Source organism: Podarcis vaucheri (assembly GCF_965113315.1).
Source record: "Podarcis vaucheri genome assembly, chromosome: 14".
Lineage (NCBI taxonomy): Eukaryota > Metazoa > Chordata > Lepidosauria > Squamata > Lacertidae > Podarcis > Podarcis vaucheri.
Genome location: NC_138752.1, coordinates 6,234,893 through 6,256,672, shown reverse-complemented (window position 1 = coordinate 6,256,672; position 21,780 = coordinate 6,234,893). Strand labels below are relative to the sequence as shown.

Genomic DNA, 21,780 nt, shown 5'->3' with positions numbered 1-21,780 from the left:
ATCTGGGACCAGAGAGAGGAAAGCTTTTTGAACTTGTAATAAACAAAAATCTGCCCTTGTTCCCTTACGGGGGACACAAGAGCCCTTATAGAGTCCTTTGTAGGTTTTTCATCGGTCAGAGAAAATAACAGAGGCCAACCAGAGAATACAGTACTGAGAAGCAAAGCAGCTAGTAAGCCTGATCTTTATTGAACTGTTGCAACAGGGTGCTCCCCTGACACACAAGAAAGGAGGAGGACCCCGAACCAAGGTGTGCCTGCCCTTATATATTTTAAATTTCCTGCCCTGGAGCGCAAGACCACCCCTCCATACATCATACACACATCACAGAAAAGGTGGTCTACAACAGAAATTTGAATGCTGTTGTTTTGCCTTATCTGATTGCCTTTCGTGGTAGTTTGGCCATTCGTTTGAGATGGTGATTTCTTAATTCCTGAGACAATGGGAAGGTTCCCTTACCCCCTCCCTCTTTGCAGAGAAACACTTGGTCAGCTTGTGAGTCAAAATGGTTTCAGGACTGTTTTCCTGTGCTGCTTGAGACATGTGGTTTATATATTTATTTATGTATGTGTTTGGTTGTAACATTTATGAACATTTATTATATATATGAGACCTTCAATTTTTAATTTCAAACTGCATTAAGGATTACAAAGAAGACTTGGACAGCATCGCTAGTTTGTTTAAAAACCAATGCGTTGCTCTGTGTTTTGCAACTTTTATTTCTAACTACAGTACCTTAAGACTGTAAAGCTTTGACACACATTATTGAGGCGGAGAGCAAATTCATTTCTATTCTGCTCCGCACAAGGTCCAGATCAGGGAACTCACTTACAGCAACAGAGGGGGCGGAAGCTGCGGCCTTGTGTGTGTGTCTATGTGGGGGTGTCTGTCTGTCCCCCCCCCAAACGGTCCCCCTGTGTTTGACAATCAGCCCCTTTGACAGAGGACTCCCCACAAAACCGCGCCCTTTTTCGCACGCGTCACGCGCATGCGCCCCGCAGCCAGCCCCTCCCCGGGCAGGGCGGGGACGGGGCGTGGCCTCTGCCTGTCATGGCGTCCGAAGGCCGCTTGGGCCAGAAGCAGCCGTCTCGATCGCGGCGGCGGCGGCGGCGCTGCTCATGCTGCCGCCGCCTGTAGCGGAAACGCCTCGCTGACCGAGGGAGGGGAGCTGTCCGCCGAGGGCAATGGAGGGCCTGGCGGAGCTTCCGCCCCCGCCAGCTCTGCTTCCTCCCGCCCCCCTGGGCGCGCTCGAGCGGGGCGGCGGCGGCGGCGCCCCTGAGGCGAGTCGCGTCTCCCCTCAGGAAGAGGCGGGAATCGCCTCAGAGCCTGACGAGGCGGCGGCGGCGGCATCTGAGGAGACGCGGGAGGAGGAGAAGCAGCGAGGGGCGGGAAGCTCTTCGACGGTCCTCTCAGAGGCGGCCGCGTCCCTCGCTTCCCGCCTGGAAGAGCCGCGGCCGGTGGCCGCCCGAGATGCGACGACGCCCGAAAGCCCCTCCCAGGCTGAGGCGACCGCGGCTCCGTCCCCAGGCAGCGGCAGCAGCGGGGTCTCGGGGCCCGGCTCGCTGAGCCCGGCGGGCGGCGAGGAGTCGGCGAGCCTGGCCGACTCGCTCGGCTCCTTCTCCAACCTGCCGTCCTGCGACGGGGCCAGCATCTCCGACCTCAACGGCGGCGGCGAGGACGACGACGACGACTCCGAGGAGGAGGCGGCGCCCAGGAGAGCCCCTGTCGCCGGCGGAGAAGACGACGACGAGGATGGAGTCAGCCCTAGCAAGGGGGCTGCGGCAGGAACTGCCTCCGTCGCCGCCGCCGCCTCTTCGTCGTCCTCCTCCGCCTCGCCATCGCCGCTCCTGCTCCTCCCGCCGGGCGCCAAGGAGCGCTTCCCGGGTCAGTCGGTCTACCACATCAAGTGGGTGCGCTGGAAGGAGGAGAACACGCCCATTATCACCCAGAACGAGAACGGGCCCTGCCCGCTCCTGGCCATCATGAACGTACTGCTCCTGGCCTGGAAGGTGCGTGGCGGGGCTGGGGGAGAAGGACCAGGCCAGCTGGCCTCCCGAGGGACAGGCAGCTTCCTAGATAAACTGGCCAGGAGGGCTGCCGTCTTTCCTTATCCTTTGGGGGAAGGGCCCCCAGGCAGGGGCAGAGCACCTGCATTTTGCATTCAATAAGGTCGTGGGTTCAATCCAGGAAGCACTTTCGCAGTGGCATCCTGGAGAACTATTGGTCTAGAGGATGAGTGTGATCCCTCTTGTAAGGCTGCTTCCTCTGTTACATGTGTGGATGTCTTCTCTTGTCTGCCATGCCCAGGAACTGATCACCCTAGGTGCAGAGGTGCAGTTGCACCCAACATTATTTGGGGGGTGCGGGTTGCACATGCGTGACATCACTTTGGCATGTTCCTTTGAGATTGTCAGCAATCAAAGAGACGGGTTAGTGCAAATGCCCCCTCAACATCCAGCGGGCAGGGCATGCTGACCACAGATACTGAGTGGGCCTCCTGGAGTTAGCACAACTGCCTAGGTGAATTTCTCTCTGGGTATGGGCAGAATGCAGGTGAGATAGCCACTCCAGGAGGCTGATGCTGTGAGGTTGGAGGCACAACCTGGGTCCCACCCTGCGATGCAGCTCCTGGAATGACACTGCCTCATTGCCAGAATTGAAGTAAGGTGCAACTTACTTCACTCTTGCTAGTCGTTTCTATACATACCAGGGGTCTTTCCCTTTGCCTCAGGCCGCAAGCCTGGCAGGGTGCCTCTCCTTTGGAAGTTTTCTACAGCTCCGCAGTTCGTCTTGGGAAGGTAGAGTCCCAGGTTCAGTCTCATACTAAATAGGATCTAGTTTGCACATGGTTAACCAAGCTATGGTTTATTGAGCCTGCACAAGTGTGCTGTCAGAAAGGAGCTCAGACCCACTTTGCTTCTCCCTGGTTCTCTTAGTTCAGTGCAGTGTGCTGCTAAGCCAAGGTTTGGCTTGTCATGTCATCTAAACCCAGGCTCACAGTTAAGCTCTCCTCTTAACTTCAAAGTTGTATCAACAAAATTTCATCCTGAGTCTGGGTTTGGACAATGTGTTAAGCCAAACATTAGTTTAGGTGTGACATGCACCTCACTGACCTGAAGACTGGGAGGGGGAGCAAGGCAGCTGTGATCTCCTCCATGGGAGCCCACACATTCATCCTAAGCCCATAGCATTACATGTGAATGCATTCTATACCATCTAGCCCAATATTGTTTGCTGTGACTGGTAGCTACCCTCCAGCCCAGGCATAGTCAAACTCCGCCCCTCCAGATGTTTGGGACTACAATTCCCATCTCCGACCACTGGTCCTGTTAGCTGGGGATGATGGGAATTGTAGTCCCAAACTTCTGGAGGGCCGGAGTTTGCCTATGCCTGCTTCAGCCTCTCAGACATGGGAGAAAGTTTATTCCCACCATCCGACCTTTTTTAACCTGTGGTGTAGGAAGCTGAAAGTGGGACCTTTTGTTTGCAAAGCTGTATTTGCTGTTGAGGTGAGGTTTCCCCCCATACAGTATGTTGAAAAGAACCAGTGCTATTTTTCTAGAAAAAGAGGTGCTGGAACTCACCATGAACACCTCCCTTCTTCTCTAATAATAGCAGTGGTGCCCACCTGAGAGATGCCTGAGTTCCTGAGGTGCCGGAACTGAGTTTCTGTGAGTCCTGACTGACAAAAGCCATACAAAGAATATATGAAGCAAGTAGCCTTAGGCACAGTCAGACCTGTCGCCCATCTATAGTCCTGGGCAATTTCATCTGACAGAGATCTATAAACTATGCCCCTGTAGCTAAAAGCAGAAGAGCATGTATGTATGTGTTCTGCCACATAATTGTAGCCAACCAGCCCCTCACATGATGACTCCAAGTGTTGCTGCCACTTGGAGGAGCTAATAGCAGGTAGTGGTCCAACAGGCTGACTCCGTCTAAGGCAAGCAATGAGAGAGCCAGCGTGGTGTAAAGGTTAAGAGCAGTGGACTTGTAATCTGGTGAACTGGGTTCGCGTCCCCGCTCCTCCACATGCAGCTGCTGAGTGACCTTGGGCTAGTCACACTTCTTTGAAGTCTCTCAGTCTCACTCACCTCACTGAGTGTTTGTTGTGGGGGAGGAAGGGAAAAGGAGATTGTTAGCCGCTTTGAGACTCCTTAGGGCAGTGTTTCCCAACCACTGTTCCGCGGCACACTAGTGTGCCGCGAGATGTTGCTTGGTGTGCCGCGGGAAAAATTAAAAAATTTGAAAGATTTTTTTTTTAAGTCAAATTTTCGATTGGGGCGCCGTCACTAGATGACCCCTGGGGTTCCCTCCCTCCCTCCCGCTCTGCGACTCCTCCTCCTCCTCCGGGGAGGCCCTTCCTGGCTCTCGGCCAAGGCTTGGCAGCTGCCACTCACTCACTCGCTCGCCCACCCGTCCCTCCATCCCTGCACCCGGCCTCTCCCCCTCCGTCCCCGGCGGCGGCCGGGCGGGCAGGGGCTCTTCCGCGCAGACCCCGCGCAGCCTGCCTGCGCCCCCGCGGAGATCGGGCGGCAGGATGGAGCCCGGGGATCCCCGCGGAGGCGGAGCGGCGGAGGCGGAGGCTGCCCCCCAGGTAGGGCTGCGTCGGGAGGGTTTTATTTTTGCAATGCTGCATCCGCGCTGGAGGGGACGCATCGGACCGCGAGGAGACCCCTTGGCGGGCGTGCAAGGCAATGCATGCGTGCAGGCGTTGCATGGAGTGCAGTGCAATGCAATGGCAACGCGGCGCCCTGCATGCATGCATGCAACTTCCACCGGCGCTCCGGACTTGGCAGGTGAGGGGGGTCCCCAGTGGGCGGCAGAGAGAGCCGGGAGGGCGAAGGGGAGCCGGGGGGGAGCAGCGCTGCTCCCCGAGCCGAGCCTGGGGGGAAACTTCGGCGTCGTTGCGCCGGGTGTTGGAAGCGGAGGCTGGCGGGGGGCCCTCACCTGCAAAACCTGGTCGCCTCTCATATATTTCGTGCATTGCATTCATCGCCCGCTTTCTCCTCCAAGGAGCTCCCGGGGGCGCGCGTGGTTCTCCCCGTGTTATCCTCACAACAACAGCCCTGCGAGGTGGGTCAGGCGAGTGGCCCAAGGGAGCACCCAGGGATTGTCCTGGCCAGGTGGGGTGATTTGAACCCTGCTTTCTGCCCGGTCTTCGTCCTCATTTAGCCCCCACATGTGCATGACTGTGCATGACTGAGGTTTTTCCCCCTCGTCTTGGCTATGGTGTGAGTCTGTGCTGTTAATTAATGGGGTTCTGCCTTCGGAGAAGATGAGCCAGCCCTCAAGGAGGTGATTATGTAATTTGCTAGCAATTCATGTCCCTCCCGGCGTGACGCTGCACGCTGATGTCACGGGGCTGTAATGGTGGTGTGCCTCGAGATTTCTTTCATGAAACAAGTGTGCCTTTGCCCAAAAAAGGTTGGGAAACACTGCCTTAGGGTAGTGATAAAGCAGGATATCAAATCCAAACTCCTCTTCTTTAAGGTCTGTGGAGGCGCAGGGATGGACTTTGGTAATCTTTTATAATGTGGCACCCCAAATGGATCTTCTCAATTATGGATTTCCTCATTTTTGTGCTCCCTTGGCTTGGTGCTCTGTTGCGGGGAACCACCTGTACCACCCTAAATCTGGTGCTGGGAGGTGTGAAATGACACCATTACTGTTTTCTTACCTCTCCTTCTGTTTTAGAAGCCATAACTCAGTTTTTGATTCCATGTTGTGATTACAGAAGGTTCCAGGTTGACTTCCCATTAAAAGAATTTTGTCTGTTTCCTTAATACCCAAGACACTGACAGCCAGTTAGAATACACTAACAGTACAGTGGTGCCCCGCAAGACGAATGCCTCGCAAGACGAAAAACTCGCTAGACGAAAGGGTTTTGCGGTTTTTGAGCTGCTTCGCAAGACGAATTTCCCTATGGGCTTGCTTTGCAAGACGAAAACGTCTTGCAAGTTTGTTTCCTTTTTCTTAACACCGTTAATACAGTTGCGACTTGACTTCGAGGAGCAACTCGTAGAACGCAGTGTGGTAGCCTTTTTTGAGGTTTTTGGTGATTTTTGAAGCTTTTCCAAAACTTTTCCGACACCGTGCTTTGCAAGACGAAAAATTCGCTAGACGAAGAAACTCGCGGAACGAATTAATTTCGTCTTGCGAGGCACCACTGTATTATTCTTGCTAGGTGGCTGACTAGGTACAGAAGGAAGCTAACATTTATTTTATATTTTGCTTTTTAGTCCCAAGAGGCTTTACAAGTATCTTACAAAGTGTTCTCAAAATAAAGTAATCTAGTATGACTATTTTGGGTACAAGAGAGAAGCTAGTTTTGAGAAGGGCTGTGATTGCCTTTAGCCAAAGATACTGAAAGGAGTGGTAAACTGGGAGCAAATGATAAGCTCTTCATGTTTATCATGATAAGCTTTTTCATGTTATCTCCAATTTGATCAACTACTATTAGATTAACTTGGGTTGGTCTGAAAAGGGTTTATTATCCTAGTGGTAAAAATCACATGTTTTGCTGGGGATTTGGCAGTAGAATTGCAGCAGGGAGAAATTTCATTTTTGTGCTGTTACAAGCCTCACACAAACAGTTTCTTTGCATCTACACTTTCTCATTAAGTAAAACATGAACTATTGAACATTGGCTTCCTGTTGGGATATTGTTTTCAAGAATAATGCATTTGTTACCTGCCGAGTTAGGGGGGTAGTGTTGCACAAAACGTTGCAGGTGTAGTATAGTAGGAAAACACATACTAAACCCATGGAACCTACTGACTTTTAGTCCCCTGGCTAGTGCATGGGGCAAGAGTGTGCAAATTCCTTTCAGCTCTGTATATCTATTTGCAAGGTGCTGGAAACCTAAATCAAGCTTGTTTCTCAGACAGCACTGTTCAGAACACAGAGAGCCGTTGCCAAACAACATTGTTACAAACAATGTGATACAAAATGTGATATGTTCCATCTTGGAAACCAAGTTATTTGCCAAACAAATCTCATTCTGGAAATGCGTGCAGCATCTTACAGAAATGGAAATAATTATGGTCTCCATATACAGTAAAGGAGTATGTACATATGGCATCCTTTTATGTTGAACATTAACTTCTCCATTTTGAAAGTTTCCATGGAAGAGAGAATTACTTTGTCAACTAATGCATCTTCTTTAACCTTACTGCTGCCTGAAACATTCCATTTGCAATCTGCTTTCTCGCTATTCTTCTCAGCGTTGTTAATGTGGCTTTGAACAGTAGTTCAAACATACATTAATAGCTCTGAGAAGCATAGCAGTTCAGCAGCTCAGATAATTTCATCTGTAGCCCAGCATTCAGAATCTTAAGTGATGCTGGGATTTGTTTCCACCAAGAGACCCAATGAAATTCAAGTCTTCCTGAAAGACAGTCCTATGCATATGTTGCCGTAATTTCACTTCCACAGTGACCTAGCCACACACTCTATTCCAGTCTGGTAAGGCTCTTTGGGTCTCGATTGTGTACCAGGTGTTGATGCAGACTTTATATAAATTGTTGAAAGTTGCACGTCATAATGATAGCTTCTGCATTTGAGGAGACATTTATGTTTCTTTGCAATCACAACAAAAAACAGGTATGCAGTGCTAATTCTGCTGACCACTTGCAGTATGCTTATATAGTTCTATATAAAGGAGTAACCTCTGTCGACTGAAACATAAACACCAAGGGACTTATTTTGGAGCCTAAACTTGTGAGGTGCTTCAATATCAAGGACAACTAAATACTAATACTGCTTTTCTGAAGTATATAGAACTCTTAAGCTGTGGTAGTAAAAACAATCCATGGAAAGAGAAATCATCAAAAGAATAATAATATCTTCAGCAGCTTTTCCTAGATGTAGGAATTTGGAAGCAGCAGAGAAATGTGTCTCTCTCACTTGGCGAGTTGACCTTTGTACTACTTGGTGATTTTTAATATGGTTTCCAATAGTTGATAGGCAGGCTTATTTCTACATGTAACAAAAATATCTGTGGCTCTTCTACATCTACAGTGCAAATTTGGATATTTAACTCTTACAAACTTTTATTGTCTTTTAAGTACTGTGGAAAAACAATTGAGCTTAAATTCTCTTCTCTCACAGGTGAAACTGCCACCAATGATGGAAATCATAACTGCTGAGCAGTTGATGGAATACTTAGGTTAGTACTAATAACACTGCATGTGTAATTTGTATTGAGAAAAATGGTTAATTCCTAAGCAAGGATTGTTTAGAATCTGGCAGGATAGCCTGCTTGGCAGTAGTTGAACGTTTAAATTAGCCTTGAGCCTGTTGTTAACTTTAAAATATCATGGGTGTAGTCAGCTTGTGGGTTGGAGAAGCCTGGCCATGCTAGAGTGAGACACTGAAGGACTCCTCTAGAAGCTATACATAGCTTCTAATTATTGGTGCCCTAACTAGCTCTTGTCTACCTAGCAGTTCGAAAGCGCGTCAAAGTGCAAGTAGATAAATAGGTACTGCTCCGGCGGGAAGGTAAACGGCGTTTCCGTGCACTGCTCTGGTTCTCCAGAAGCGGCTTAGTCATGCTGGCCAAATGACCCCGAAGCTGTACACCGGCTCCCTCGGCCAATAAAGTGAGATGAGCACCACAACCCCAGAGTCAGTCATGACTGGACCTAATGGTCAGGGGTTCCTTTACCTTATACTAACTAGCTCACCTTTGCCTACCAAAGACTATTATTTTTCTCTCCTCCCACTGGCCCTTCACTTTGGATCTTGGCACATGGTTGGGAAACAAGGGCCTGGGGATTTGTACCCTACCCTTCTCACTGATTTGGTTAGTTTGGGTGATGTAAGACTGCAAATGTTATTTCTGTTCTTGCATTTTGTCTCTTTAAATTTGAAAAGGAAAATATCCCCAACACTTGCTACAATTGACATGATTTCTATGGGAAATCAGATTTTTCTTTGGTTAAAATGGAACTGAGTAGGCTAAGAAGCAGTATTCACAGTCCAGCAGTCCTGAAATGTATTGGTTCATTCTGCAGAGGGAGTTCAGCGGCTCCACTTTAATTTCATAGAATGGATTTGCAGGGGCCATGACTCATTCTGCCCTTAAATACTTCAGAATACTATAGACTTGTTTGGTTTTCTCTCCAGGGAATAATTTAACAGCTAAAAATTGAGGGATGCTACTCAGTAATATAGGATTCACTGATTGATATATACTGTAGGAACATTATAGCAAGGGTCAGGGAACCTTTTCTGCTCCCTGTTAATGGGATGGGAGTGGGAATTTCTTTTGGGCTGCATGCTAGCCATGGGCTGGTCCAGAGCCAAAAGAAAGTGGGGCCACCCATTTTCTCCTGGCTTATGTGGTGAATGTGGAGGAAAAGAAGTGGAAGGAAGAAGTGAGCTGCCAGAAAAGGGGAAGATCAGTCACTTCTTTCAAGTAGCTCACTGTATTTCTGTACTGGAGGAGGAAGAGAGGTGTCTTCTTTGCTGCCCTGCAAGGCAGCACAGTGGGCTTTGGGGGGGTCTGAGGAGGAGAGACTAAAAGCGGGAAGGGAATGCACCATGGGACAGATGTTTTGGCAGCTCTCCACACTTGTTACAGAAGAAGTAATCTATTGGTTGCTCTTTAGGTAGTATTTGTTTTTGTGGTTGCTAATTGGTGATAAAAGGTTGATACGCTGGAAGCAAAATCTTGAATGCACAATTTAAAATATTTTATGTTACTGAAGAGTATAACAGTTTGAAGTGTTAAAATAGATGTTAAAGCTGATATAAACAAGAAGAAGCCACTCAAATTTGAGTAGGGAATGTAAAGCTCAAGCAAGCATGATTCAGGGAGAATGACTCTCTTGCCAAAGCTTAATCCAGGCTTCACCAACCTGGTGCAGTCCCAAACATCTGGAGGGCAACTCTCATCAGCTGCAGCCAGCAGAGCCATGTTGAGGTTGGGTGGGGCTGATGGGAGTTATAGTGCAAAACATCTAGAGGGCTCCAGGCTAATGAAGGTTAGCTTAAATCTTAATGTTTTCCCCACTTCATTTCTCTCTCTCTGTTTGAGTTAATCATAGAACTGTAGAGTTGGAAGGTACACTGAGGGATCATCTAGTCCAATCCCCCCCCCAAAAGCAGGAATATCACCTAGAGCAGGCACCACCATCCTTCGGCCCTCCAGATGTTTTGAACTACAATTCCCATCATCCCTGACCACAGGCCCTGTTAGCTAAGGATCATGGGAGTTGTAGGCCAAAACATCTGGAGGGCCGAAGGTTGGGGATGCCTGAATTAGAGCATCAATGACAGATGGCCACCCAAGCTTTGCTTAAAAAGTCTCCGCTGAACAAGAGTCTGCCACCTGAGGGAGTCCATTCCACTGTCAAAACAGCTCTACTTGTCAGAAAGGTATTCCTGATGTTTAACTTGAATCTCTTTTCTTGTAACTTGAAGCCATTGGTTCTGGCAGCCTTTAAGATATTTGAAGGTGGCTATATTCACTCCTTTCAGTCTCCTCTTACCCAGCTCCCTGCAGCAGTCCTCAGAAGGTTTGGTTTCCAGACCCTTTATCGTATTGGCCACCCTCCTCTGCACACATTCCAGCTTGTCAATATCCTTCTTAAATTGTGTTGCCCAGAACTGGACACAGTACTCCAGGTGTGATCTGATCAAGGCAGAAATAATCACTTTTGCACACCTTTGGAGGACAAGTATTGGACACTCTTCTTGTATCTAAACACACCATTTAATAACAAAAGGCTCAACATTCCAGTTACAAGAATGATTCAAAAGTTGAAATTGGCAGGTCAAAGTACAGGTTTTTAGAAAAACTAATTTTATTGCAACAGATTATTCAGCATATAAATACACTCCTTGATTTGTCTCATAAATTTCAGCTTTGTCTTTCAGGGCATACCTGAAAGGAAGCTGACTCATGCTAGTAAGCAGCAGCTTTCTAATTTTGGGTATTTGCTTGCATCTTTACAGCCTCTCACAACTAATCTCCTCTAATTGATAGGTTTTTTTCCTGTGAAAGAACCAATAAAGCTTTAACAAGATTAGATTGCTTTTGATTATAAAGTTCCAGCTTTCAAATTAGAATCTTTTGTTTTCTTATAGGGGACTATATCCTTGATGCAAAACCAAAAGAAATATCTGAAATTCAGCGCTTAAACTATGAGCAGGTAATAAATAACAAGCTCTTCTTAAGAGTAAGTGGCATTTTCTAGTAGTGAATTAAACCACTTAATCTCTCTCCCCCTCCCCATTCATATTGTAAAGTTAAAGCATCTGTTTAATCATATTAAAAGCAAGAGTAAATCAATGGAAGACAGACTGCTACATTAAAGAATTATGCATTACATATAGCAACATGAGCTACACTCTTTATCTTGTTTGTGAGATGAAATTATTTAGTGAATTAACCTACAGTTCTTCTTTCTGCTAAAGTCTAGTTAACAAATGATAGGATGGCTTAATTTTTCTCTGTAATAAGTTTGTTTTCCATTACTTTCCTAGAGTTTTTAAGTAATAAAAAACTTGAAGGGAATAAATTACCAATAAAAAATTTGCAGTGAGTTGAGAATTTCCTGATTCTCCTGAAAAACCTGAAGCAGTTAATTTTTTAATGATGGGCATTTGCTAACCCTTGGTAGATTTCAATATGAATCAGTAAAATGTGTTAAATGTTATTTATTTGTTAAAAGCTCGTGGATATTATTGCTCTCAGAAACTAGGGTTATAAGATTTGGACACTTTATGTCCTTTGGCAATGTTTTAACATATTGGTAAATGAGGTTATAATCTGATTATTGGTCAAGTCTCATCCTACTGTAAATGATAATTTTTTATACTTTCTACTGTCTTCATACAGCATTAAGAACTCAACAGCTTCAGATTTTTTCTGTATTCTGTTTTTAAAATACTGTTATTAATACTGGTATTGTGTGTTGACTGATGCAAACAGTTAAGTTTTCCTTTTTTTGGCAGAATATGAGTGATGCAATGGCAATCTTGCATAAGCTTCAGACAGGTCTTGATGTGAATGTGAGGTTCACTGGTGTACGAGTGTTTGAGTACACACCTGAATGCATAGTGTTTGACCTTCTTGATATTCCATTATACCATGGATGGCTAGTAGATCCCCAGGTAAGCAAGGAGAGGGGATGTGTTAATCCTATGGGTGTGGTTTATGGAATTTGTCCCCAGCTTAGAGGATGGCCTGTAAAACAAGTTCATATAAGAACTTAAGTGAACATTTAAAAGCTACAACGGATAAACACAAAGATAAATATAGTAACTATTTTTTTTTACAGATCCTAAACACCACTAAAAGTGCATCAGTACAGCTGCCTTCTTGTAACTAAGAAATAGCATGGAAGGTCCAAAATGTGGCTTTGAGGAATTGCAGAGTGTGGGTGCCACCACAGCAAAAACCTTTCCAGTAGTCACCCAGCTCCCTTCCTAAAAAAGAATAATGCAAAGAATGATACTGGTGGATGGGCAGTTGCATATTGTTTTAGTCATCATTGTGTACTGGAAAATACAGCGTTATATCATTCCACCTGTGTGTGCCATCACAGTAGTGTGTTTTTAACTATTGGTAGCATTAACTTGTCTTTCTCATAATAGACACAAAATATCAGTCAAGCTTGGTGTACCTTTTTCTCTCCCCCGCAGACTGCTGACATTGTGAAAGCAGTTGGTAACTGCAGCTACAATCAGCTGGTGGAGAAAATAATTTGTTGTAAGCAGTCAGACAACACCAAGCTAGTTGACGAAGGTGGGTGAATTGCTTAAGAATGTTAGAAAAACACTATTTGATCGTATCAATGTCCAACTAATCCAACATCCTTTTTTCAAACATAGACCAGTCAGAAGCATTAAGACAGTGCTGTCCTTCTTTAGCAACTGGTAGCTGACATGAATAGAATCCATAGGAACTTAAGGACCCTGCTGGGGCCCGTCCAACCAAGCATCCTGTTTCCCATAGTAACTAACTGAATGTCTCTGGGAGGCCCACAAGCAGAGCATGAAGGCAGTGGCCCCACCCGGTTGTTATAAAGCCATCTTGGTCACATGCATGAATGAGGCGTATTGGGGGGGAAATCTCTGATTTTAAGCATAGACCTATTGAGTAGAATTCAAATAAGTCCTGCTCAGAGTAGACCCACTGAGATTAATGAACAATTAATGTCCAGTAACGTAAATGGGTGTGCTCTGAGTCGGACTAGCATTGAATAGTCTGTGACTGCAATCCAGTGGCCACTTAACCTAGAAGCAAGCCTGTAACTCTGCTTCACAATCAACCTCTTCATCTCATTTGAGTCTAGCAGGCTTTGTAGTAATTGAATTCCCTTTTATTTTATCAGCAAACCATCCTTAACTCAGCTGTTTTACACTGAAATTGTCTTGTCCTCCATGCGGTTCTAAGCTGACACTCTCCAATTTTCAGATAAATGTCATGCTTAGCTGGGTACTACAGTACAGCAGGTTTAGGCCCCAAATATCTGAAATATGCGTCCTTAATGCCCAAGAGTCTGTACTGAAGATAAACAGGGGGGTTGCTTTTGGTATTTCCACTACCCTTCATAATTTTTGGGTGTGTGTGTGGCCTGGGAGAGGGTCTTTTCTGTGGCAGTTTATAAGAGGTGTCTCTGGCATTGTATAGTTTTAGCCATATGCTAAAGAAGCACCTTTTTACACAGGCCTTTGACTGTGTGTGTGTGGGGATCTACCCTATTTTCTTGACTGTAATTGTTTTAAACTGATTTTAATATTGTATTTTTAAATTTCAGTAACCCACCTTTCTTCGCAGGTTCCATAGCAGAACAGTTCCTAAACAACACAGCCACTCAGTTGACCTACCATGGGTTATGTGAGTTGACTTCCACTGTTCAAGAAGGAGAACTATGTGTGTTCTTTAGAAACAACCACTTTAGCACCATGACCAAACATAAGGTATATATATGGCTGTGAACAGTTTCTGTATTTTATCTGAGCTTGTTAACTAATGAAGCTCATGAGTTTGTGGCCTGCTCCTAGTTGATGTCCATTTGCCCCTAAAGTGTCATGTGGCTGCTTTGCCCGAGAACAGGGATGAGGAACCTGTGGCCTTCAATATGTTAACTACTAGTCACATTGTCCCATGTCACTGACTATGCTGGCATCCCCGATCTTTTCCTATTGAGGAATGTGTGTTGGCTTCTGAATGTGTTTCCTTTGGCATATTTTCAAACTCCACATACATGTATGCTCAAGTAGTTCAGTTTTAATTCTTCTCTCCAAGGTTGTAGCTGTGACTTGATGATCAGCCTTCTTTTACTAGAATCCTGTATATCAAAATGTACAAAGTTGATATCCACATCTGCACACTGTTATGCCATTAGATAGTGCCATGTCTCCTTGAATCTCTGCTGGGTACATTCAGAGACTGTAGTGTGGGGAACCTGCAGCCCTCCAGTTGTTAGACTATACAACTCCCATCATCCCTGGCCATTGGCCATGCTGATGGGAGTTGGAATCCAACAACTTATGGCAAGCTGCGCTTCTGGAGGAAGTATAATAATGCATGAAATAGTCGCAGAAGTGAAATTTTAGCTGATAGCTATAAACTGATGATTGACTATGGAAAGTTGCATAACTGTGCAGCAAGGTTGCAGACTCCACAAGTATGGCTCCTAAAGCTAAAAATACTCAGGAGATGGTCACTACCTTCATCCCAAACAATGGACATGGTATTAGCAGGAATCAGCGCTCCCAACCCCATCCAAATTAGTTTCCAACAACACATGTGTAAAAGAATTTCCTTTTCGTTTAGGGCCAGCTTTATCTCCTGGTGACAGATCAGGGTTTCCTTACAGAAGACAAAGTTGTTTGGGAAAGCTTACACAATGTAGATGGGGATGGAAACTTCTGTGATTCTGAATTCCATCTACGACCTCCATCTGATCCAGAAACAGTATACAGAGGACAGCAAGATCAGATAGACCAGGTAGATTTGCTTTGCCTTTTCAGTACTTGGGATGGATGCAATTTCCCCACTAGCGCTGTATGTAAATCGTGCCTTGTGTCAGCCTCCTTTTCCCTCTTGATTCTCTGAAAGCAGAATAAACTAGGCAGAACTCAATGTCTGCTTCAATTATGTAGTCATGTAGCATAACATTACGTTTCTTAAGAACCTCAGTAGAGTCATGCTGAATCAGACAGAAAGCCCTTCCTTTTCCAGTATCCTGTTCCCCACAACAGTGAACCCGATGCCCCCGGGAAGCCCATGAAGAGGGCAACAGCCCTCTGCACTGCTGTCTTCCAACATTTGGTGATACCCAGAAGCATGCAGTAACATTTAGCCATTGAGAGCCCTATCCATGACTTTGTCTAATGCCCTTTTAAAGACATCTATAAGGACACTGGATTATTTGAAATATCATTCTCCGTCCTTGAGATCTTGAGGGCAGGCAGGAAGTATCTGAGAGATGCCTTTTGTCCATGATATCTGGAAGCATGAGTTGAGGATGGACAAAAAGCCTGCTAGATTCTGTACACTAAAAGCTGCTGAGTGATCCAGCAGTTACAACTTGTAACCAAGTCAGGGCTTCATGGTGCCCAGCCATTTTTTACCCAGTTCATTTCATGCAGCTGCTGAAAGTGATATTTCTTTTGCTTATGGAGGAAGCTGAAAATTTGGATGGTGGATACAATTTCACTGGTTGATTGTATTGTGCCAACTAAAGCAGTGTTCACCATGGATTTACATAATAGGATTATCTGATGGCATTATCCTTGCAACAAGAGCAGCAAAGCCAAGACATTAATTGGGAGCAGATACCAGAAGGAATCAGTGACCTTGAACTTGCCAAGAAACTTCAGGAAGAGGAGGACAGACGGGCTTCTCAGTACTATCAGGAGCAGGAGCAAGCTGCCGCTGCCACCGCTGCTGCTCAGGTTCAGGTATGGAAGTTTGGCTCCTGGTGGCCCTTGTAGTCCTGTCTTCTGCATGCTTGCATGGAAGCTTTTCCTGTTGAGTTGGTTGGGGCTGTAGCTCAGCGACAGAGCTGGGAAAGTAGTGCTGGGAAAGACTTCTGTTTGAAACCCCGGAGAGCCCCTGCCAGTTGTTGTAGACAATACTGAGTTCACTGGACCAGTGATCTGACGTTAACTGTTAAGAGTTCTGGAAGTGTAATGCTGAAAGGCGAGGTATAAATTTATCCAAAGAATTCTGTAGCTGGACAGCTGATGTGAGGTATGGCGCCATCTGGGGCAGAAGTCCTTAGAACATACATTAGGGTCTGCTTTGAGAGGCCTTCCTGAGGACTTCAGGGACCAGGCCTGACTGCCTGCCATTGTTTGGCATAAAAGTGAGTTGCTAGAGCCTGTATCCCCAAGGCCCATTTGCAATTTTCTCCAGCAAATGCACACATCGCAAATCAGTGGACACTCAGGGGTTCTTTTCTCCCTTGGGAGTAAATGGGGCCCAATGGAATGTGCCGCGGTAGCAGCGGCGGCAGCAGCAGCAGTCTCTGTTGTGCCTTCCCATTGCAGTGGCGAGCTCCACTGGAGACCATCGCAGTGGTGGGAGGGCCCAACAGAGAGTGCATTGCAGCCACAGCAAGCCCTGTTGGGCACGACAGGCCTCCTCCCACGGTGTGACATGGCACGTTCCGGGCTTCCACAATGTTGGGGGGAGCCTGGCATGCCTGCATAGGCCTGTAGCGGTGGCCCTGGTAAAATGATCAGCCATGTTGGCTGCTGGCAATGAGTAGTTTTCAATAAAAATAAATAAATCCTTAATTACATCAAAAATAATTGACAATATGTAAAAATCAGTTGGTAGCTGTAGGTTTCACACCCTGAAAAACATACATGATTACTGAACAAATGCGGAACACACAGTGCAAAATCTGTAAATAATGCGAGGGAAATTTTTATTTTTTAGATTTCACTTATGGATGAAATTGTTTCTTAGAGGCTGAGGATTGGTCTGTCTTCTGCATGTTATACACCAATATATTCCTAATTTAGCCTGCTATCTGACACTGATCACATATCTATTGAGGTAACCTAATGTAAACTAATGCTTCCCCTCCCTTTTCATCTATTGGCATATTTTCTTTCAATGACATGGACTTTAACATGGGGTGTTTGGTACCATCTTGGGGGATTAAGGTACTATTTTTTATAGTTAGTGTCAAGCACTGGACTCCTAAAACCCCGGGAACCAGCCCTTGTTGGTTTGGCAGGTGCCAAGCAACCACAGTTGAAAAACCAACTCTGCAAGGTAGCGCAGCTGCCACCATGACACTGGTCCAACTAGGCTGGACCAGGAAACTCCCATAACATTACCAGATATCGCATGACATACACTGGGACAAGAGCAAAAAACCAGACTGTCTGTTCTTGTACCTTTGGTCCACAAAAATTGTTCAGTAGCTATGAAAACTGGATTCAGTAATAAGGCTTCCAAAAAAGCTACATCAGGGTTGAAACGGTAGATTTATTAAAGTACCGGTAATTAAAAATAATAGCATAAAATCAAACCTGCATATTCTGAAAATACAATTAGAAAATACAGTTAAGAGTACATTTGGGAATTACAAAACAGAACAAAAACAGCAAAGCTCACTTGTCCAGCTGCATACAAACTGCTATTTGTAGTCATTTATCCCACAGAAACTCAGCAAATAGCTCACAGGTGTGGCAATGGTGCTGTGAACAAAGATGTGAGGCAACAGACAAAAGAGTAAAGGCAACTTCATGAAATGGATCTAGATAATCTGCTTCATGAAGGCCTGCCTGAAGCTGACAAGCCACCTTTCCTAGGAATGGAACACAAAGTTGTTAGGCTATCTTTCTTTGTCTTTATGGTGGCACAAGAATCACTTTCTTTGCAACAAGTTCACACGGAGTGAATTCTGAAGTGAGTGGTGGGCCTCCATCTTCCAGAAAAGGAAATGTGAAAATTTCTAATGGGGTGGGGAGTAGTTGGGGACAGTATACTACACTCCCTTGTCCCCCCTCCAATGATGAACTTGGCTGGCTGGTCACCATTTGATGTTCAGCAGTGTGGACAGTATCTCTTAGTTGGCCTTAATGAGTGTTTCTAAGCATAAATGATGCCTGGCTGATCTGTTCTGAGCCTTTCTTTGCCTGAGCAGTGGATGAAAATACTTCAAATAAATAAGCTGCCTTTCCCCCTCCCCTTTCCTATTGATAGCAAGTGCAAGGAGCTGCGTCTCCATCAACTGGAAGACAATCTGGGAGTAGTGAGCGGAAAAGAAAAGAACCTCGGGAGAAAGAAAAAGAGCGAGAGAAAGAGAAGAACAGCTGTGCCATTCTATAACAGGAGGGGGACTCTACCTGGACCCAAGCACATATCCTTGAAACACAAACAAGGAATTCTAAGGACTCCAAGCTCCACATGCCGCCTGTGCCTGATAGCCCCACAGAGGATGGTGCCCCCAAGACCATTGAAGTCATGCACACTCTCTTTCAGAGGGATTTTAATGAGGCTGCCTCTGCCTTCAATGCATTGTGAGAAAATAACCACCTTTGTGGAGGGGGAGTCCACACTGCCACAGGTTTTGACCTGTTGGAACATAACTAACTCAAAATATTTGTTAGTAAATCTGCTTGTCTCTGTGATGAAAGGAGTTAAGTGGTTCTCATATTGGGCTTCTGCCAGAGGTCTGTACATCAGTTGCCACAAGAGGACCATTTATGGTGTGAAAGCAATCTTTCAGGCTTCTGGGCATCTCGCAGCCTGTAGCTCACCTGTTTTATTGGCTTTTGGGTAGGTGTCCCCTGAGCTGTCTTCAACCTAGGTGAGACCTGGGTCTGAAAAGTATTGGTTAAGATTACTCAGAAATGGCAAGAGAAATGGAGGCTTGTACCATATTTGAGTCAAGCTCACCATTGTACTTGGCCCTTTTCTGTTCAATACAGATGAGTGAGACCAGAGCTGTTCTATTATTTATTGATCTCCTCCATGCAGGAGTAGGTGACTGGAAGGAAAAGCTGATGTGCTGTAATCTGTGGAATTAAAATTGCTTGATACTTGCCTCGCCCCCCCTCACCCAAAGTACCTTGGATGAGTAATATGAGGATGTGTGTGATTATATGCCTTATCAAGTGTACTGTAGGTAGATAATCTGTATCATGTCCATGCAGCTCTAAAGCACACTTCCACAGAGTATGAAAATTGTTCCACTGTGCTCTGGGGCTGTGGTCCTAACTGCATATGCGAACGAATCTCCTGGATTTTGGTGGGACTTACAAGGCAGTTATGGAGGGAAGGAGCATTGAATATTTGGAAAAGATACTTGGCTGTAAACACTTAAAGTAGAACTTTGGGTAATCACATTTTATAGAGGACAGCGTACAAATGAACATGCTACTTCTCATAGTACTGATAGTATTGAATGTTACTGTCAGAGGGAGGAAATTCCAGGCCATCCTCACCAGGAAGGCGTTGGCCTTCATCCTTTTGATAACTTTATATGTCAGTCCGTAGAGGCTACTTGCTACAATCACAAAGCCTGGATAATTGCATCTATAGACAGACCTCACCCCTGCCTAACATTCAGTGTGGCAATCTTTCTACTGAGGTGGTTGGTAACAAGGTGCCATTGAAATGGGAGGGTTGGATGCTTTCCCCCCTGAAGTTCCTTTAGGAGCAGAGAGTCCAGTCTAATAATTAGATACCCTGTTTCTAACTTCCATTTTGCAGCAGCACCAAAATACCTTAAGTCTCAGATGAGGGGGAGGCCGTGCCCTGAAGTTAGTTCTAGCCAAAGTCATTTCCATGAGAGATGCCTACTGCTTGACAGGGTGCGTTTATTTGTCCCCTTTAAATTAAGTCTAAAATACTGGCCTTCAACCATTGGTCTGAAAGGTAAACATTTCTGGCAAATTTGCGAACAAACAGAATGGCTTTATTCAGAACTGAATTTACCCTTGTATTGCATAACATTTTAAAGAGTATCTCTTCTTGTACTACTTCAGAGTATCTTATTTCACATATGCACATTACCCTAACCCTCTGTTAGACAATAGTGCCATCTTACATTATGGATGAGATTTTAACACATACGTTAGCACAAAGCTGTATCAAGGCTTTTCTTTTTGCAGAAACAATGCGAAGGTGTTTACATTAAGTGTACGTTTGTTCCATTTCCAGTCTGTTTTTACATTGGCAATTGCAATAGTCAGTCATAGTGAAAGAAATGCCTGATGCTCCTATTCATTGTTCCCTCTTCATTTACAGTAGGGTATGACTCTCTTGCTTTTATCTGAATATCAAGGAAGTTAGATTTCTATGATGTGGCTGGTGTTGTGGAGTCAGAAAGCTCCAGCAGATGGAGGGCCTGTTGTGTGCAATGAGCTATGACTTCCTCCCATTAGGCAAGAGGTAGTTTCTAGGAGTGCTAGCTCTGAGGTCATGCCTGGCCTTATGTTGACAATCTCATTCTTTGGTGCAGCATGCAGAACCTTTTCAAGATGCGGATTTGCCCTAACAGCATGATCTTACCATTTAGGTTTTTGGCAGACTTGTGTGGTTGGTGGTGGTGTTCGGAGAGCCTCATAGTAGCCTCTTAGAAGCTGCGGAGAGGAAAGATGGAGTATCTATGTCTTCTAGCCATAACAGCCCAATTTTTAGCCCCAGGTCTATTTGCTTGCATTTGTGAGTAGCTGGTGGGGGCATAGTAATAGGGGCCACGCTGTGTTGTTGGTGCTCAAGGCTGCATACCTCTCCATAAGGTTGCTGCCATTGATGGGGTTCCTGATCATTCCTGCAGAGACTTAGCCTAGGCTTTTAACTTGAAAGCAAAATCAAGTTTAACACAAAAACACATGCTTGTCATGTATTTCCCTTCTGCTGCCTCTTAAAAACAAAACATCACATCACTTCCAGAAGACTTGATTATGTAGAGAGTGAAGGGTGTGGAAAGACTTAAGGCCCTTAATGAACACAGGCTTTTGCCTTATCAAAGCTTAATAATGTAGAGCAGGAGTGTAGGGTCTTTTCTTTTTTGCTGTGGCTATGTAATTGATGTTATAAATGCAGAGATTCATCAATGTCACCACTTAAAGCACTGCCAAATACTTTTATAATTTTGTAAAAGGCACTTATGTGTAAGACGTTGCTTTTGAAAAAAATCATGACAGTTGTCCTAAATGGCATCCTTTAACAATTAGAATGTCTTAGTTCTCTTTCACTGCAGCTGTTTCTTTTTGTTTTTGGCTTATGGCTGTAGAGCGGGAGTGAATGTTGTGCAACCATTGTGGCTGGAGCCAATCGTATGGATTTTTCTCTTTATTACTGGCTGGGAAATAGCACACAAGTTCACCTCTGCCTGCAGTATTCAGAAACACAAGCTCCCACTCCGTGGGGTAGAACCACTGAAAGCTGGTTTCCCATATGGCTTGCTCAGTTAGTGTGTTGCGGGGGGCGGTATCCGTCTTACTCCGTAAATACACATATGTGCAACCTTCAGGCAGCAAATACAGCAGCACTTCCTAGCTTCTGTCCATCTTTAGATTCCAACCCACATATCTCAGCCACAGGCTGGCTTCTAGTTGATCAGATACTTTGCATGGATTTACACTGTGATCAGCAGCTAGCTGTTTTCTGTTGGATCTTGTCAACCTACTTTGATGTATTGAGCTGACAACTGTTGGCATTCTCACTGTTTTCTTTCTAATTTTTAAATATATATATTTATAATTTTTAATAGTCTTAAAAGTGACTTCCTCATGTAATAAAAATTGATTCAACTGCTGAAATGACTCATGGAGTATTTAAGCAAA

The 21,780-nt window shown here is 45.3% G+C and overlaps 1 protein-coding gene across 3 annotated transcripts; it reads left to right on the top strand.

Annotated features, from left to right (window-relative positions):
- The first annotated feature begins 1,011 nt into the window (after positions 1-1,011).
- MINDY2 (MINDY lysine 48 deubiquitinase 2) lies at positions 1,012-21,756 on the top strand. Of its 3 annotated transcripts, XR_014213410.1 has the most exons (10): positions 1,012-2,009; positions 8,113-8,170; positions 11,095-11,186; positions 11,965-12,123; positions 12,655-12,757; positions 13,793-13,935; positions 14,795-14,968; positions 15,736-15,924; positions 16,910-17,029; positions 18,188-18,286. XR_014213410.1 is itself a non-coding variant. In XM_082198507.1 (9 exons), the coding sequence occupies exons 1-9, from the start codon at positions 1,185-1,187 to the stop codon at positions 18,311-18,313; spliced, it is 1,869 nt and encodes a 622-aa protein (XP_082054633.1). In that variant the 5' UTR covers positions 1,015-1,184; the 3' UTR covers positions 18,314-21,756. The 3 variants fall into 3 exon arrangements, 2 of the variants coding, with proteins under 2 accessions (XP_082054633.1, XP_082054634.1); XM_082198507.1 differs by lacking the exon at positions 16,910-17,029 and having other exon boundaries at positions 1,015-2,009; positions 18,188-21,756; XM_082198508.1 differs by lacking the exon at positions 16,910-17,029 and having other exon boundaries at positions 1,016-2,009; positions 11,095-11,159; positions 18,188-21,756.
- The last annotated feature ends 24 nt before the right edge of the window (positions 21,757-21,780 follow it).

Excerpts from the sequence above, each read along its gene's own strand:
- MINDY2 (XM_082198507.1), top strand. The coding sequence starts at position 1,185 with ATGGAGGGCCTGGCGGAGCTTCCGCCCCCGCCAGCTCTGCTTCCTCCC. Across the intron at positions 12,758-13,792 it reads CACCAAGCTAGTTGACGAAG|GTTCCATAGCAGAACAGTTC; the intron begins GTGGGTGAATTG and ends CTTTCTTCGCAG. Across the intron at positions 15,925-18,187 it reads CCGCTGCTGCTCAGGTTCAG|CAAGTGCAAGGAGCTGCGTC; the intron begins GTATGGAAGTTT and ends TCCTATTGATAG.